At 42.5% G+C, this 17,994-nt stretch overlaps 1 protein-coding gene across 2 annotated transcripts in view; it reads left to right on the forward strand.

Moving 5' to 3' along the window:
• Fbn2 (fibrillin 2) overlaps positions 1–17,994 on the forward strand; it is a 189,094-nt gene that overhangs the window by 134,344 nt on the left and 36,756 nt on the right. For both annotated transcript variants that reach the window (XM_057788534.1, XM_057788535.1), the window contains exons 33-44: positions 1,521–1,643; positions 3,493–3,618; positions 6,279–6,401; positions 7,500–7,622; positions 9,677–9,838; positions 10,548–10,616; positions 11,062–11,187; positions 12,176–12,301; positions 12,892–13,044; positions 15,695–15,763; positions 17,211–17,336; positions 17,522–17,647. In XM_057788534.1, the coding sequence (XP_057644517.1) occupies positions 1,521–1,643; positions 3,493–3,618; positions 6,279–6,401; positions 7,500–7,622; positions 9,677–9,838; positions 10,548–10,616; positions 11,062–11,187; positions 12,176–12,301; positions 12,892–13,044; positions 15,695–15,763; positions 17,211–17,336; positions 17,522–17,647 (1,452 nt within the window). The remainder of the gene's footprint in view (positions 1–1,520; positions 1,644–3,492; positions 3,619–6,278; positions 6,402–7,499; positions 7,623–9,676; positions 9,839–10,547; positions 10,617–11,061; positions 11,188–12,175; positions 12,302–12,891; positions 13,045–15,694; positions 15,764–17,210; positions 17,337–17,521; positions 17,648–17,994) is intronic.

The following is a 17,994-nucleotide window of genomic DNA, read 5'->3' on the forward strand; positions in this document are numbered from 1 at the left end:
AGAAGGAGAAGGGAAAAAAGCCATCTGAGGTCCCCATGGTGACTTCTCAGGAAAAGCTTATAGGCCCATAGTAAGGATTAAATAAAAAACCTTTAATATCTCTTACCAATAATGAAAATTAATTTGAGTAAAGCTTGGCTTTCCAGCCAGATGTTTCATACTTGTCAACAATTTAAAGCCAATTGCAGAAAGTGTATTATCGTAGTTGGAAATGATTTGCTGTATGGCCCCCTATGTCAGCCTCCTCAGGCCGACCATAAACAGATTTCCAGGCCGGCCACACCCACTAGCATTAATCTCATGACTGTACAGGCAGGGCCAGTCCTCGTTGCCATTTTTCTTGTCCCATGTGCCTCCTATTTTTCTCTTAGTTTCCATTTTTATGTGCTTCATGTCCATCTGTCAGTCTGACCAACTATCCCAAGACTGCCTACCCCAAGATGAGGCTTTGGAGAGTTCAGTCACCAGGGCTTCATCTTCATCCTCCTCCGGAGTCATTTCCCTACCCTCCCTCTCTCCCCCACCACCTCAGTCCCCTCTCTTCTGCTCTCCCCTCCTCCTGTTCCCTCCCCTTCTTCATCTCCCCCCTCCTCTCCCTCCTCTCTGCCCCCTTCCTCCCCACCCTTTTCCCTCTTCCCTTTCCCTTTTGTCCTTCCCCTCCCTCCCTCATATTTGCTCACCCATCCTTCTGCCACTTATTCTTCAGACAGCAGTAGCAGAATCTTAAGCCTCTCTTCACACAGCTTCCTCTCCAAGGTTTACAGGTCCCTGCAGCATTTTCTAGCTCCACCATCCCCTGCCCTGGCCCCTGTGTTGTGCTTTGCCACTCCACCTGTCCTGAATGTCACATTCTGTACTTTTCCTCTTTAGTGGCCCTGTCTCCATTGTTCTCCATGAGAAACACCCTTCTCTCCTTCTACTCAGTCAAGTTAGGCCCCTTCATCCCTGGAAGAGGAGGTCTGAAGGTGATTAAAAGTTACCTCTTCAATGGGTTCTTTCTTCTTCCCTGAATTTCAGATTAGGTTGTATCTGGAACCTGCTTCATGGTCTCTAGAAAAATACAGCATCCTTTCTTTCCTGTGTTTGACATGCATCCCTTCCAATAGGCTGTTAATTCCATGAAAGAAAGAACCACGTCTCTCTTCCCTTATTATAAGATTTAGAACTCTAAGCTGAATCTCTCTTGTTGATGCTATCTCCCAAACAGATCATCTCACAGTGATAGGAGAACCCGTAGTAAGAGCCACCATAGGTGGAAGCCAGCGTGAAATCTGACTCCAGCTTCCTTTAAGTGTTTTATGAATATGTCACACAATTCTTGAATTGGTAGCTGGGGCCACAGTTATGACATGAACATTTTGGATTATGAACCTACTGAGGGCTATAGAGTACTGTCCTTCCAGATAAGCTAAGATAAAAACCAGTTTTGGCTCACGCTTTTGCAAGTCCCACCCTCACCCTGCATTAGGATGTCCCATCTTCACTGCTGATCTTCTTTGTCATGCTGGCTCCTCACGCAGATCTGGACGAGTGCTCGAATGGAACCCACCAGTGCAGCATAAATGCTCAGTGCGTCAACACCCCGGGCTCATACCGATGCGCCTGCTCAGAGGGTTTCACCGGAGACGGCTTTACTTGCTCAGGTGAGTGACAGGCCTGCGGAGTGCTCCGTTATCCCCATCTCAGGACACCCAATAGGCTTTCCTTGTTTTAAGAAAAACGTGAAGCCGGGCGGTGGTGGCGCACGCCTTTAATCCCAGCACTTGGGAGGCAGAGGCAGGCGGATCTCTGTGAGTTCGAGACCAGCCTAGTCTACAGAGCTAGTTCCAGGACAGGCTCCAAAACCACAGAGAAACCCTGTCTCGAAAAACCAAAAAAAAAAAAAAAAAAAAAAGAAAAGAAAAACGTGAAGAGAATGGAAATGACTGTCTGTGCTTCTACTCGACCTGTGAATGAGCACATACCTTTTTCATCCTTTAAACACAGAAGCCTGAAAAAGCATCCAGAGAATGTGGATGTTTTAAAGTAATGACGTCTCTCTTTTCCTGTACTGCTAATGCCGATCGTTACCTCTTACAGTATACTTGATGAAGTACCCATCAGAAAAACACAGGTGTTGGAGAAGGCACCTGGGTTTACAATATTTATGCTGCTTACTCTGGTGTAAACCTACCTACATGAGTCATCAGGGTGACCTCAGCCCTTCTCATTTTTATTATTTTTTTAAAAAACAATCCTTTCTCATTTTACATACCAATACCAGTTCCCTCCCCCTTCCCACCTTCAAAAAATGCCCAAGGCCAGAGGGTTTCAGCACAGAATTCTACCAGAACTTCATGAAAGAGAAGGGAGCTCTTCTGATTTTAAAATAGGCATAGTGACCATAGCAGCATTTTTTTATCACTAAGTGGATGATCTGGGGGAACTTCACAATTCTTGAAGATGGGATGCATAATGTCCCATTCTAAGAGAGATCATCGAAACTGCTTATTATCCTCCTCAGAGTTTTACTTTTCTCCCAGTTTTGAGAGGATTAAATGTAATAACAGAAGAACAGAGGACTTAGGAAGCCACCACTCACATAAGCTTTAGAACACACTGGTTGCTGTTTCCCTCCCACTGCTCCCCAGGTCTCAAGGTTGAAAGGTCATCTCTTATACCCATGTGTAAGACTAGATCATCCTTTGGGGCAAGAAAATGACTTTTTGCTTTACAAGCGAGGTGTCTCCCAGCTGAGGTTCATTCAAACTTTAAACTCATAATTATAAGACTAGGTCTAATTCGTCAAAGTGCAGGCTCATACTCCCTCTCTGTAGAGCCTTGGCTGTTACATATTTCCCGGACTTTGTATGGGATGTAGCGTCAAAGAAAGAATGGTGTTGGTGGCAAACACATCTGCACTCAGAATGGGGCCCGCTGGGACCCTTGTAGCTCTTTTGGCCTCTCTCTTGAAAACTGCATGCCTGGTGGTGGCCATGGCACCTGGCTCAGGGCACACTAACGTTTGTCCTCCTCCCCTTTTCTGCTTCCTGGAATTAAGTAAATCATCTTGAAGGCCTTTAAAAGTATCCGCCTGTATATTTTGGTGAGACTTTAGTAGTAGGAAGGAAGCTTTGTTTCCATGGCGTCTCTCATTTCCTCTAAGACGCCTCAGCTGGAGAAACAGGGAGTCCATTGCTGTGCTTTTCTATGAATGAGCAGAATCCCAGAGCTCTTGATCATATCTACTAATACCGCTTTTAATACCGATTCATCAGAGGGTATTAAGGAGAACTGAGAGAAACTCCATCCATCTCTATTATAGCCAAGTGTTAGGTGTGTAATTAGGGAGCCTCCATCTCAGGCCTCTGATCCACTCTAGCGAATGGGTGAACTGGTGCTTCATACTAACCAACCCCAACTCCAGCCGCTGAAGCCGATATCACTTTTGAGCAAGGAGACAAACGTGTTGGGAAATTTGGAACATGACAGAGATGTCTTCTCATTCTGCAGACGTCGACGAGTGTGCAGAGAACATAAACCTTTGTGAGAATGGCCAATGCCTGAATGTCCCCGGAGCTTACCGCTGCGAGTGCGAGATGGGCTTCACCCCAGCCTCAGACAGCAGATCCTGCCAAGGTGGGTTGCCAGGCTTCCAATTCATTTTCCAGTTGGATCCGCTACAGCAAATGAAACCACGGAAAGGGCTGGAACGGGCTCCACCTGGAAGCAGAATACACAGCGCATGCAGCACGTATAAAAAGCCGCTCGTTTAAGCGTGGATTATTTTATGGAATGAATAATGAGGAAGGCTGGCTTTCATCTCTTATGAGATATTTCTGGCTAAGAGCCAATGGTTGGAAGTTTGCCTTATTCCTCTTTTTTTTTCTTTCTTTCTTTCTTTTTGCTAAGCCATTTTTTTCTTCCTTTGGTGTCACTAAATGAATGACATGTGGCACACCTCTTCTGGTTTTAAAGGGTGATCTATTGCCTTCCTCAGCCATCTGTATTTACCATGCTCAGTAAAGTCAAAGCAGCTTGTTTCTGGCATTTCCTTTCGTGTTTGAGGCTGTGGTGTGTATGTCTGAGACCAGAAAGCCTCCTACGTCCATCAAGGACTTGTTCACCTCTGCTCAAAAGTAGAGGAAAAAGAAATAATCATTTCTCTCCTAAAATGGGGCTCTGTGTCTAGTATGCTATCTGTCCAAGGGAAAAAAATGGATTTTCTCTTAAGTTCGGGATTCAATTCACAGTACATGGAGTTTGGGCCATCAACCTGCTAGAGGAAATATGATATGATGGAAGAATGAAAAGAATGTAGCTTCATTGTGAGACTGTGGAGCGTCAACAAAAATTGCCATTCATAGAAACATTTTTTTTCAAAAGGTGACTCCCCAACTCCAAATCTGGCTCCTCCTCTTCCTTCCCCTCCTCCCCCTCAAGCTAACTATGGGGGAAAGATGATGAAATGAAACAAATTCCAGGCCCTTCCCCACCATAGTGTGAAAGAAATGGCGTGCACCAGCACAGACACACAAACACATCGGTATCAACCAAACACAAGCGAACTGTACTGGGAGACTCAAAGGCAAACCTCACCCTGCACCACCACCAGAAAGTAGATGTTAAGAGAGAAATGATGCCTGCGAGACGGTGATGTCCGAGTAATTATTCTTTAGGATTGATTGCATCTGCACGTGGTGGTGGATGGAGGTCCTAGAGGAAGATGCCATCAGCAATGCATTCTGTCTCATTTGAGTTGGTCGACCATATAAAGACAGTGTTTTCCCATACCCCATCTTACATAGCTGCCGCGTTAGTATAAACAGGATGCTTTTGGTGAAGTTCATTCCATAGGGAAACATGTGCTCAGAAAGACGGTGCCATTCTCTCTCCACTATCGACAGTTTAATTGCAGCCTACATGAAGAAATCTTAGCTCTCTCTTCTTAGAGACAGCCGCCAACACAGGGCGAGATACATTTGAATACTGGCTGAACATTTAACACAATTTGAACAGTTCCTTAAGCCTAGGATAGTTAGAACAAATTAGTGTACCTATTTTAAGTATCCAGGAGACCCTTTTAATTTAAGATACAATTATTTCAAGATAGCGGTTTGAATGACTTATCTATGGAGCCTGCAAAATTACTCACCTTTCAAAATAACTCAGCAAGTAAAGGTGCTTGCCACCAAGTCTGGTGACATGAGACCCATCCCTGGAACCCACATGGTGGAAGAAAAACACTGCTTTCCACCAATCACCTTCTCACCTCCATGTGCAAGTCACGATGTGTGCATACATATTCACACACACACACCAACTGTTATATTTAAAAATCATTTTTAAAGAATTGTTTCCTCAAAAAAGATTTTAAGATTTTATCTTTGATTACATGAGTGGGTCTGTGTGCTGTGGAGTAGGGTGGTATGTGTATGTGTGAGCATGTGTGCCCATGGAGCCCAGAAGAGGGTATCAAATCCCTGAAGCTGGATTGACAGATGGCTGTGTGTCACTGACTGTGGCTGCTAGGAATCAAGTCCAGGTCCTGTGGAAGAGCAGTACCCGCTCTTACCTACTGAGCCTCCTCCCATGCTCTGTTAGTGGATATATTTTATCAAAATACAAAGAAATCTATGGGTAGTGGATCATGTTATTTCATGGTATAAAGAATAGTATTCTCTACATGTTTACGAATGATTTTATGGTAATAGGTCAGATTATAAAATAAACTAACATTAAGTGTTAAAGACATTTTACCAATATATTTAGTATTTGGTGTTATGTTGTTTTATATTTCAATATGCCGATTATAAACTATGTACTGTTTGTACGAATTAGGTAGAATCTTTCATTTACTTGCTTTTTAAAATTTCACTAATTTGACGACTTCGCATTTAATTTTCATATTCCACTTATACTGCCTAAGCTGGCATTTACTATTAGAGTATATTATAATCAAAACCAGTTGGGTCTCAGGTGTAGCTCAGTGGTAATGTACTTGCCTAGCATGCATGGGTCTCTGCATCAGATTCCTAACACTGCAGAAAGAGGAAAAAGCATAAGACACCCATTGAACCAAAATAGGACTTGTTTTATATCTTATCCTAAGATAAGCATTTTATCCTACAGATAAGTATGCCTCACTCACCATTTGAAGTATTTATCCAGCTAAAGACAAAGAAAAAAATTGTTACTGCTCGTAAATATCCTAGAATTTAGAAAAATTCATTGTTACTTATTAAAAACATTAAATGTCTTTGTAAACAAGAGGTGACCTTATTTCTTTGTGTCCTCAGATATTGATGAATGCTCCTTCCAGAACATTTGTGTCTTTGGAACATGTAACAATTTGCCTGGGATGTTTCACTGTATCTGCGACGATGGCTATGAACTGGACAGGACAGGAGGAAACTGCACAGGTATCAGGAGCCGGGGCCAACTGTGTTCTCATGGCTTGGAATAGTATTCTATGCTAAATACATAAACTCCTCAGATTTTTCTGAAGTTAGGCTGTGAATGTTTTTGAAAAAGAAAAGTACATTCTGACACATTTACTTTCTACTATGGAATTTATTAGTGTTTAGATAAACAACTTCATTATCTAATACAAAACTAGTAAGCATTCATATATGTGAATGAACATATGTGAATTTGTATATATATTTCATTTTTCTTAATTTTTAATAGAATTTAATAACAAACCTTTCAAATAAAAAAAAATCACGCACCAGAATTAAGCAGACCTAAAGTCTACACATCTCGGTGAACTTCTACACAGGCTAAATAGCGATTCTCAACCTGTGGAGCTTCTCAATGGATTCTTCTATTTTTCTTTCTGTTTTTGTTTTCATTCTGTTTTGCTTTTTGTTTTTTGTTTTGTTTTTTGAGACAGGGTTTCTCTGCATAAACAGACTTAGCTGTCCTGGAACTAGTTCTTGTAGACCAGGTTGGCTTCAAACTCACAGAGATCCACCTACCTCTGCCTCCTGGGCGCTGGAATTAAAGGTGTGCATCACCATCACCCAGCCTGGATTCTTCATTTTTCTTAAGCAGATCATTTTTCTTCCTCAGAATGCAGCATTTGATTATTACTTATATATTAAGTTATTAAACAGCACGGTTGAAAATGCCGTTTTCTATGAGTTCCAGGCCTTTCTCGTGTACATAGTGAATTTTAGGCCAGCCAGGGTTATAAAGTATAATCCCATTGTCTCCCCCTATACCTTAAAAAAAATACACACTAACATGCTCACAGATGCACAAACACACACACCTGCTCACACATGTACTCACATACATGAACGCACATACATGTGCACTTACATTTATGCACACACTTATATAGAATCCTCACCATCGAAAAACTTATTCTATGTTTGTGTCAAATCTATTTTCATTCTGCTGAGTCTTCCATGGCAATCTTTAATAACTTGGGGGGAAGATCCATTCAATTCCTTGGAAAAGCACTTCACATGTAGAAGTAAAGATGTTAACATGGGCATCTTACCTGTTCATAGATATTGATGAGTGTGCAGATCCCATAAACTGTGTCAACGGCCTATGTGTGAACACGCCTGGTCGCTATGAGTGTAACTGCCCACCTGACTTCCAGCTGAACCCCACGGGCGTGGGTTGTGTTGGTAAGTGAAAGACAAATGACATAAATAGAATCCGACAGTCAGAACTGAATATTTAAATACTCTTGACAATGAAGTATAATGTGCACTTGATATATTCATTTAAAGAAAAGAGCCTGATCACTTAAGAAACACTCTAGATGATTCCAAGTTTATAATCTGAAGGACAACTTTGAGTACAAAACCAAGAAAAGAGGTAGTAGATATTTGAGTTGACAATGACTAAATCCTTACTAAAATAAGCAATATTTTTTTTCAGTATAGATAGATTTTATTTTCTATAAACCCCATTAAAATTATTTCAAAACATTAGAAAGGGTCCAGTGAATACAGATAATAAAGAATGGTGCTCTTTTCAATAGAAGAATCTGCAAACCCTAAGTTTTTCTCTTGGCTTTATAGAGCAAAGATATTAACACAGTGACTCTTTCATAGATGTTTGTAGGATGTTCATTACACTACTTGTGGTGGCACAGATTTACTAGAAACCAATTTATCAAAATGTACAGATTTTGAAATGCAATCTGAACTCTCAGGAAACTGAGGCAGGAGGTGCTTACATTAGAGTCTAGCCTGTGCCACAGAGTAAAACCGAATCTCAAAACAGACAAACGAGAAATATAAGCATTTGGACATCATAGAACTCATACACAGTTTGTCCACAAAGCAGCTGTGATTAGACACTAAAACTCAGTGTTTTACATGACAAAAATTTTTAATTAGTACATTAAAACTGTTTTATAAGAACACATACAAAAGCTACTAGCAGGGCATTTGAATAGTCAAATGGTCGGGGAGACAGGAATGGAGGATAAAGATAAAAGAGGGAAAAAGGAATATTGAGTGAATTCAAAGCTAGCAAAGGAGGGACCGTGAGTTAACCCAGTTCCTGCACCTAAGATCAGGCATCAGAAACAAGTGAAGATATTGAAGCATAACAAAGAGAGGCAGTCAGATGGTTGCACTGTGCGCAGCCAGAAGAGAAAGGTACTCTGTGAACTCATAAAGACTTTCAAAATACTTTGGTTGGGATGAGACCTCTTAGGGGTGGCCTGGCCTGAAGCAGTTCTTCTAACGGATTACTTAGGCTACAAAGGCCAAAACAGACTGGACTGGGGCCAAGGGTTGAAGCTAAGAGATGAGTTAGGAGGACATTGGAGTCTAGGTTAAAAAAGATGCTGGTAGCGGGAATTCAGATTAAGACATCAGTGATGTCAGTTGCCAGGTGCATATTGAAGATAAAGTTATCAAGCCTTTGTGTTACTTGTGTGAAAGGAGAATGAGAATGAGGGATCAGAGGTGGCAACAAGGCTGGACAGCTGAGAAAGGTGGAGACTTCCATCGACTGAAAACCCCTAAGACTCAAGGTGAACTAGAACAGATCCATATATGAACAAAGAGTATGCAGTTTAATTCTTGGAGGTATTGACTCGGAAATAACTAATAACACTTAAGAGAGAAATCAGCAGAAAGGTAAGAGAGGACTCTGAACTTGAGATCACTCAAAGGAATGTAAAGCCATGGTTCAAGATGGTAGCTACAGAGATGAGGCCACCTTCAGCGACACTGGACCCTTTCGCTCGAGAGCTCTAGTTCGACAGTTCTGCAAACGTTGCTGTGGAGATTGACGTCAACCCATTTGGGGGTTGCCGATGACAGTCGAGCAGAATGAGACTGTTAGCACCTAACTTAGTTAACTTACCTACATATGTTTCCACCTCTTCACAAACTCAAGATACAGATTGATTAAACCCAATATTCTTGTATTCACATTATTCGAAATGTCCAGACTACCCCCAAATAAGGAATGCCTCACTGCGTTGCTTATTCCATGAATATATGGAAAACAGTCTGTGATCTCTAGTGACTACCGTTTGTCATCATTTCTTATGGTTGATTCGAGACATTTAAAAGCAAGAGATTGATTGTATTGTGCAAGGCGTTAAAATGCACCCTCCATATCAGCATGCAAAATCCTGAATGCAGTCCTGTAAATGCCTTCCTTAGGGGTTCTCTCCACAGTGGAGACCACTTTAAGCTTCTCTGTTGTTCCGCAGACAACCGCGTGGGCAACTGTTACCTGAAGTTCGGTCCTCGAGGAGACGGGAGTCTGTCCTGCAACACAGAGATTGGGGTGGGCGTCAGTCGCTCCTCCTGCTGCTGCTCCCTGGGGAAGGCCTGGGGAAACCCCTGCGAGACGTGCCCCCCTGTAAACAGCAGTAAGTATGCAGCCGGGAGAAGAGGAACAGAACATTCCCAGCCCAGGATAGAAACAAGTTGCTATTGTATTCTTGGACTGGGGGCGCGGGGAGGGGTGGTTTTGGACTGTTGTCGGTGGTTGTGCTAAAATCTGCCAAGAGTGTTTTATAGAAAAGGAATTTTAGTTCCTCTCTTCCTATTTTTCTTCATTGTGTTACTCTAAAAAATCATTTTAACCACAATCCAATCTGAATGGTCATAATCTCGATTCTCCATGGTATCAGAGACGAAGGCCATTCCCAGTTCTTCTCGGAGGTTGTTAGTTCAGGTCCGTAGGTGGAGTGTATCCTGAAGTCAGTCATGGGGCACTCTAAATGGAAACATGTGTTCAGATATGCACAGAACCAAACCTTTGTACCGCAGGCTCCTGGCAGTTTTATTTACTTGGCAAAGCATTTGTGATATGAATTGTCTAAATGGCAGTGTTCTCTATAAAATAAAAACAAAAAAAAATGGCTTTTGTTATTCCCAATGCATGTCATTGATGAAGTCATGATATTTGGGAGTAAAATGTGATATGCGTTATTGTAATACGTTTGAAAGGACACAAAGAAACCTATGGACACCCCCTGAGGATTTGAGTTTGGCAGTTGCTGAATGTTTGCTGACTGTCTCAACCACTGGGATCCGAGAATCAAACTTCTTGTTTTCCCTTTTTTTCCCTCCCAGCTGAATATTATACACTGTGTCCTGGAGGTGAGGGCTTTAGACCGAACCCCATCACAATCATCTTAGAAGGTGAGTTCATCGCTATTGTCATGTAGGCTTTAATAAGGATATTGGCTTAGGTTGGAGGGAAGCCAGTACAAAAGCCAGTGTGAAGCAGTGCAGCAGGCTTCCTGAGTGGAGCTACAGGTGGGCAGGCTGTCACACACATGCTTAGCTACAGTTTTACTAGAAGTAGCCATCCATTGCCAGCATCTGGTGTTCAGTTGTAATGGGGAGACCCCTTGCTACATCGTCCCCAGCAAATGCCCGCAGCTTGCTTCCATTCCTCTCCTCAGAAAACAGCAGTTGTGCAAGGAAGGCAAGAGAATGACGGTCAGAGTAGACAGAGCACTTACGGGCCTTCCCTTAGGTGCACAGATGTCTGTGGTTCGTACAAGATGTCATGTTTGAAAGCTGCAGATATTGACTCTTTGCTCACGATGTTTGTTGTTAATGGACTGTCTTCCTCTTATAGACATTGATGAATGTCAGGAGTTACCAGGGCTCTGCCAGGGTGGAAACTGTATCAACACCTTTGGGAGTTTTCAGTGCGAGTGCCCACAGGGCTACTACCTCAGCGAGGAAACCCGCATCTGTGAAGGTGAGGGGATGTGGTGCTGTTGTCTACTGCAATGTCTGTTCTCAGGGCCCTGCATCCTACAGAAGGATGATAGCTTGTTGAGACTGTTGATAGCTTTTATCTTTTCATAGCAATGCTGTCCCTTTGTATGGTGACAAATTCAATTTGCAGTTCATTTGCAATGATTTACTTTAAATTTTTCTCTGAGTAAGATGGTGGGTTAAATATTGATTGAAAATGGAATTGCGAATATGAAGTTAGTTACATGTAAACATTGACAATAATTTTGAGTAGGAGCAGGTAAACTTCAATGTAATGGCAAGTCAATACTGTTCAGGAATTTCTAAATGGTGGATAAATATAAAGACGACGAAATATTGTATGGATTATGTCCCCCCCCCATCACATAGCAGATACAATTTTAATTTTAGGAGACCGTCTTGCCTCTAGAGGCAAGAACCACCCTTGTCTTTGTTGCTTCAAGCTCTAGTTAACAATATAACTCAGTGTTTGTGTGTGGGATTAGGGACGGCTTCAAAAACTGAACATTAAGAACGAAACATTATTCTATTACAGCCTTTAGTCTTGAACTTCTTAGTCAAATGCATCTGAAAGAAATGTGATTTACCCTCAATTGAGAGCCTATGAGGGGACTTCTTGTTTGAAAGGAGGATCACACAGCCTACACTCAGTTTCAAGCTGCTGTTAAAACTTTAATCCAAATGGCATAGGACAAAGCAGACTTCAAAGAAATTCCTTTTAGAGGATGTGAATTTCCCCAAATGTGTACAGGCGTGGGGCAGTTTCTTTATAGTTCATAGTTTTTAGAATTGAGAGCTTTTATGTTTTTTTTTTAAGTCTGTTCTTGTGGTATATGAATGTAAACACATCCTTTGTGGGTATCTTTTTTTTTTCATTTCTGAATCTTAGAAACACAGAATTAGGGAATCACCTGTGTCCTGTTCAGTAAGCTACCAACCTAACTCACGGATGTTCTTGCCTCTTCTAGACATTGACGAATGTTTTGCCCATCCTGGCGTATGTGGCCCCGGAACCTGCTACAACACCCTGGGAAATTACACCTGCATTTGCCCCCCTGAGTACATGCAGGTCAACGGAGGGCACAATTGCATGGGTCAGTAGCCGACCCCGAGAGGAACCGCCAGAGTCAAGGCAGCTGACTGGGCGCCTCTGGCACCTCTGTTCTCAGAATCACTGTTGAGAGTGTCTGGGTCCAAATCTTTATGAAGGAGGAATTGTCATGAATGAGGAAGTGTTTCAGAGTCCCATGAACTGATGCTCTACCTCAGGCTCTTAATCTTCCACCACGTAGATACACATCCTGTAAATCTGAGATTTAAAAAAAAAAATTAGGGCTTGGAGTTACAGGTCTTAGATAATTTTGATTCTCCCTGTATATAAAATGTACTTTGTATAGATAAGAAGATATTCAGATTTCAACACTTAATTTTTTTCAATTAAATTCATTAATATTTTTTGATTAAATGAATATTTTAGTAGAAGAAATGCATGCTAATTTGTCCATAAAATGCTTTGCCTAAAAGCAGGGGCTGTCCATCCGAAAATGATGGAGCAGTTCAGAGAGTTAAGACAGCCGACCATGACAGCCCTTTCCCAGAGTTCCATCCCTCAGGGAAGTTGGCTGAGCAAGCGTGCTGGTTTCACTGCTCGTGATGCCAAGCTGACCCGTTTCTCCCCACACAGACATGAGGAAAAGCTTCTGCTACCGAAGCTATAATGGGACCACGTGTGAAAATGAGTTGCCTTTCAACGTGACCAAAAGGATGTGCTGCTGCACACACAACGTGGGAAAAGCCTGGAACAAGCCTTGTGAGCCATGCCCAATGCCAGGAACAGGTAGGCACCGCCGCTCACGCCGCTCAGAGCTTTGTGTGACATACAGTCACAGTGTGCGTCAGGTCCATATAGAGCCAAACAGCGGGCTATGGCTTCATTTCCCAAATGACCTGGGCTATACACTGACTCCTGAGATATATACTCACAAGTTCCAGATCTCAAAAGGAGGCAAGCATCATTGCCAGGGTTTATAGCATTGGTCTATAAGCAATCATCATCAAAAAGACTGGCCACTTATTTATTTAGTCATCCAAAGAATTTATTGAGCAACTACTGTTTGTCACTGTGTTCAACATGGAAGGTATAATGTTTTAGTAAAGTAACTTAAAAGCTAGCAACTTCAATAATAATTGTTTAAATTAAATCTTGAAAATATGTAAAATAAAGTGACGAAGAAAATGCTGCTTAAAATATGTTTTAAGAAAGTATCTCATGAAAAAAATTGCAAAAAAAAAAAAAAAACACCAGCTCATTAATGTGTTTCTTGTGCAGCTCCTCCCACAACACGGAAGGAACCTATTCATGACAATACATTTTAAAATGGTTTTAGGGTACTGGGGTTTTCTTTCATGTGTTTCTGTGCCTGGTGCCTGCAGAGACCAGAAGAGGGCACTGAATCTCCAAGAATTGGGAATTATAGCCGGTTGTGATGTGCTCAGTGCATGCTGGGAATTGGGCCCAGAAGAGCCTGTTTCCAGCCAGGCATGGGAGGATTTCACACAAGAGCATATTCCATTGAAAGGGGAAAAAAAAGAAGGAAGGAAGGAAGAAAGGAGGGAGGGAGGGAGGGAGGGAGGGAGGGAGGGAGGGAGGGAGGGAGGGAGGAAGGAAGGAAGGAAGGAAGGAAGGAAGGAAGGAGGAAGGGAAGGAAGGAAGGAAGGAAGGAAGGAAGGAAGGAAGGAAGGAAGGAAGGAAGGAAGGAAGGAAGGAAGGAAGGAGGAAGGGAAGGAAGGAAGGAAGGAAGGAAGGAAGGAAGGAAGGAAGGAAGGAAGGAAGGAAGGATCACAGAGTCAAGACTAGCAACCACTTGCCTTTAAATTACTCTTCGTCTAGACCTTGTGAGGCCTAGAGAATGGTAACTTAGCATGGTTGTGGATCCTGAACTAAACTAGGAGGAGCAATGGGAAACGAATGGACTGTGCGTTTATTACCAAATATTGATGCGCATGTGTTCAGACATTTCACTCCAGGCATGCGAAAATGTATTCAGGGGAAGAGATATGGAGAAGTGGTTCCGGGCTCTCAAACCCAGTGTCTTAGTGACTCAAACCCAGCTGCATGTACTTTCCTCCTCACCATGACAGAACACCCGACCGACCCACCCACCCATCTCAGGGACGACAGATTTATTCTGTCTCATGCTTTCCAAAGTCATGACCCATAGTGGTGGGGAAAGCTGAGCAGAGCCCTTTGGTCCAGGGTAGCAGAAGCTCAAGGCCTTAGCTTGTTCACAGGGCATAGACCAAGAGCCAGAGGACACAAGCAGGGGGCAGAAGCAGGGGTGACCTTTAAAGATCAACCCTTCTGGACTGCTTCCACCACCTCTAAATGGTCCCCAGCCTCAAAGACAGCAAACTCAGTTTAAAAGCTAGAGGGCAAGTGTTGACATGGTGAGCCAGGCAGGGCACCTCAGATAATATCACAACCGTTTTCAGGTGGGTTTGCTTAGCCTTCCCCAGCCCCGTTTGCATCCGTAAGATGAGGTGAAGACATTCTCACCATTATGAAACTCCAGCAAGACTACTGGTTGGAGAAAATAAATGTCATTTTCTCTAACAGAAAACGAAGGGCTTAGGTTTGGGGACATATCTATATATGTATAGGTTTGGGGACATATCTATATATGTATAGGAAAGCCCTGTTGGTGGTGTGATCCAAACAGAGGACTTACCCTTTCTAATGACACCTTCTCTGGAAAACAGGATAATCAACAGCAGCAGGGGCTATTCCATGGGGTACCATGCTTTCTGACAAACTGAGTTGATTGAGGAAGGTCAGTAGGTAGATTAGATAGGCAGACAGACAGACAGATAGATAGGAAGGTTGTTAGGTAGAATAGATAGATAGATAGATGATAGATAGATAGATAGATAGATAGATAGATAGATAGATAGATAGATAGATAGATAGATAGGGATGGGTGTATGGGTGAATAGGTGGGTGGGTGGGTGGATGGATGGATGGATGGATGGATAGATGGATGGATGGATGGACAGATGTCAGAGGACATCTTTGTGAAGTTGGTTCTCTCCTTCCCCTTTTCCATGGATTCCAAGAACCCTGCTCAGGTGGTTGGGCTTGCTCCATGAGAGCCTCTACACCTGAGCCACCATGAAATGAACCATTATTAAAGCTCTTTGTATCATAAGGGAAAAATAACTTAATTGCCAAAGAAGTTTTGTCTTCTTTAACATTCTGCTTACCTTCTCCTGATATCAGATCAATAAGAAGCTGATGATAGAGATGGCAGTGATAGAGGCTGCCTAGATCATTTGCAGAAGCAGACATCGTTATCAAATGCACATGATTACGATGCAGAAGACTGGTTGTGGATAACAAAAACGCTCTTGTTGGTCAATATTGCATTGAAAAGACAGTTTGCAAGTGTCTGAGAATGTTAAGAGTGTCCACCTTTGTTTCCATTTTAAAGCTGACTTCAAAACTATATGTGGAAATATTCCTGGATTCACCTTTGACATCCACACAGGAAAGGCCGTTGGTGAGTTTGTTCCCATTGTAGTTGTGAATGCACACATACATGTGTGAACATATGCATGTATATATCACAGTTTGTACTCAAGTGACATCCACACAGGAAAGGCCGTTGGTGAGTTTGTTCCCATTGTAGTTGTGAATGCACACATACATGTGTGAACATATGCATGTATATATCACAGTTTGTACTCAAGTGACATCCACACAGGAAAGGCCGTTGGTGAGTTTGTTCCCATTGTAGTTGTGAATGCACACATACATGTGTGAACATATGCATGTATATATCACAGTTTGTACTCAAGTGTCTCCAAGTGTATCAGTACCACAAAATCTAATAATCTAGATTCCAAGCTAGCATGATTAGCAAGAAACCATGCTTCCAGCCTTCGGCCCAGTGTTAGTTGTGTTTGTGTTATATTTCATCAGCATAGCCTAGCAATTAAAGTGTGATAATTACTTGACAGTCTCAAAGTTCCACGCATGCCATGCAAAAGTTCAAATTTCCCTTGCAATGCTCATTGTCTTACATGGCTAAAAAACCTACCTTATTTTGTGTTCGTGGGTGTGGATGTACCTTGTGCGTATCTGCGTTGGTGCACATGTTTGTGCGTGCCAGGAATTTCTAAAGACCACAGATTAATATCTGATGTGTTCCTCAACATATTACACATTGCTTCCTGTGACAGGGTCCCTCACAGACAAGCTGGCCAGGATCTCCAGGGATCCACACACCTCTGATCTCTTTCTTCCCAGCCCTAGGGTTACAGATGCGTGCCACTATGTGGACTCTGGGGATCTGAACGTGGGTCTTGGTGCTTACACAACAAGCACTTAGCCACTGAACCATCTCTCCGCCCTGCTTCGCCTTATTTTAACTGCTAGTTACTCTTTTCAAAAATACATCTTAAGTTTTTTGTCTATTTTTATATCATCCCTTTCATTTGGTCTCATTATGAATTTACAGAATCCCTTTTCAGATGAATCACTTCCTTCTGAATGGACTTTCTGTTGTGAATTCTATTTTTCCCTCCTGGTTTAAACAATATAATTTTATGTCTCTGTGAAGCAATCTACTTGAGTGTGTGTGCAACAAAATACATTAACTTAAGGAAACACAGCTTTGTCAGATGAGTGGCAGCCATTCAGTTGACCTCACACAACTAGCAATTGGGGCTTGGTTCCTTAAGGGATTCACTGGCCTTCTTACCACTTTTTTCACTTTTTTTTTTTTTTTTTTTTGGTGTTTTACCAATCACCTTCATTTTTCCAAAGCTCTTCAGAGGAACTAACTGCACTGTGGTCTCTTGTTCTCCGTAAGCCACGTGACCACTTATGCCAGCTTACCTTTGACTTGAATAGAGAATACGTATTTTCATTTCAGGCTACACAGCGGTAAAATGGTAAAGACGTTTCGCAGAAACACATATTTTATCCAATCCATTCCATTTCAGACATTGACGAATGTAAAGAGATTCCAGGCATTTGTGCCAACGGTGTGTGCATCAACCAGATCGGCAGTTTCCGCTGCGAGTGCCCGACGGGCTTCAGTTACAATGACCTGCTCCTGGTCTGTGAAGGTAATCTGAGAAATATATGTCCTTCCTCCAAAGACTTGGCTGCGTAAGTGGCTTCTCGGTGGGAGCTTGTGATTTTGTACCATCCCCTCTGTAGTATTTAAGAGCTGAGTGTGGAAGTCGGTGACCTGAACGTATCCCTAAAGCAACTGTGTAAGACTGTTTACCTGGACCCGTTGCTTTTTCAGACATTGACGAGTGCAGCAATGGCGACAACCTTTGTCAGCGCAATGCAGACTGCATCAACAGCCCCGGCAGCTACCGCTGCGAGTGTGCGGCAGGCTTCAAGCTCTCTCCCAACGGGGCCTGTGTAGGTAAGCAATAGGCTAACAGCTGCCAGATACGGCAACATATGGGTTCCCTGTTCTCCAAGGATTTCTCGCTTACTCACTACAAAATATTTTAAGGATGCCTTTAGAAAGATTGTCCACCTAAGCTATCCATCATGCTGAAACACATCCACCATAATGTTCAAATTGTTTTCTTGAAAAATGATGTTCAGTGGGTTTCTCTGGCATCAAATAGAATCCTTGAGGTCCCAGTCCACCTGTAAACATTGCCTGAATGAAGAGAGCCTTGGGTACTTGAAAGCTCTGGTCCTGGTTCATTCTTAGCCTGTCTGTAATAATTACTAGCAGGTTAGAGAAATGCGTCTGTGAAA

Source organism: Chionomys nivalis, chromosome 14 (assembly GCF_950005125.1).
Source record: "Chionomys nivalis chromosome 14, mChiNiv1.1, whole genome shotgun sequence".
Taxonomy (NCBI): domain Eukaryota; kingdom Metazoa; phylum Chordata; class Mammalia; order Rodentia; family Cricetidae; genus Chionomys; species Chionomys nivalis.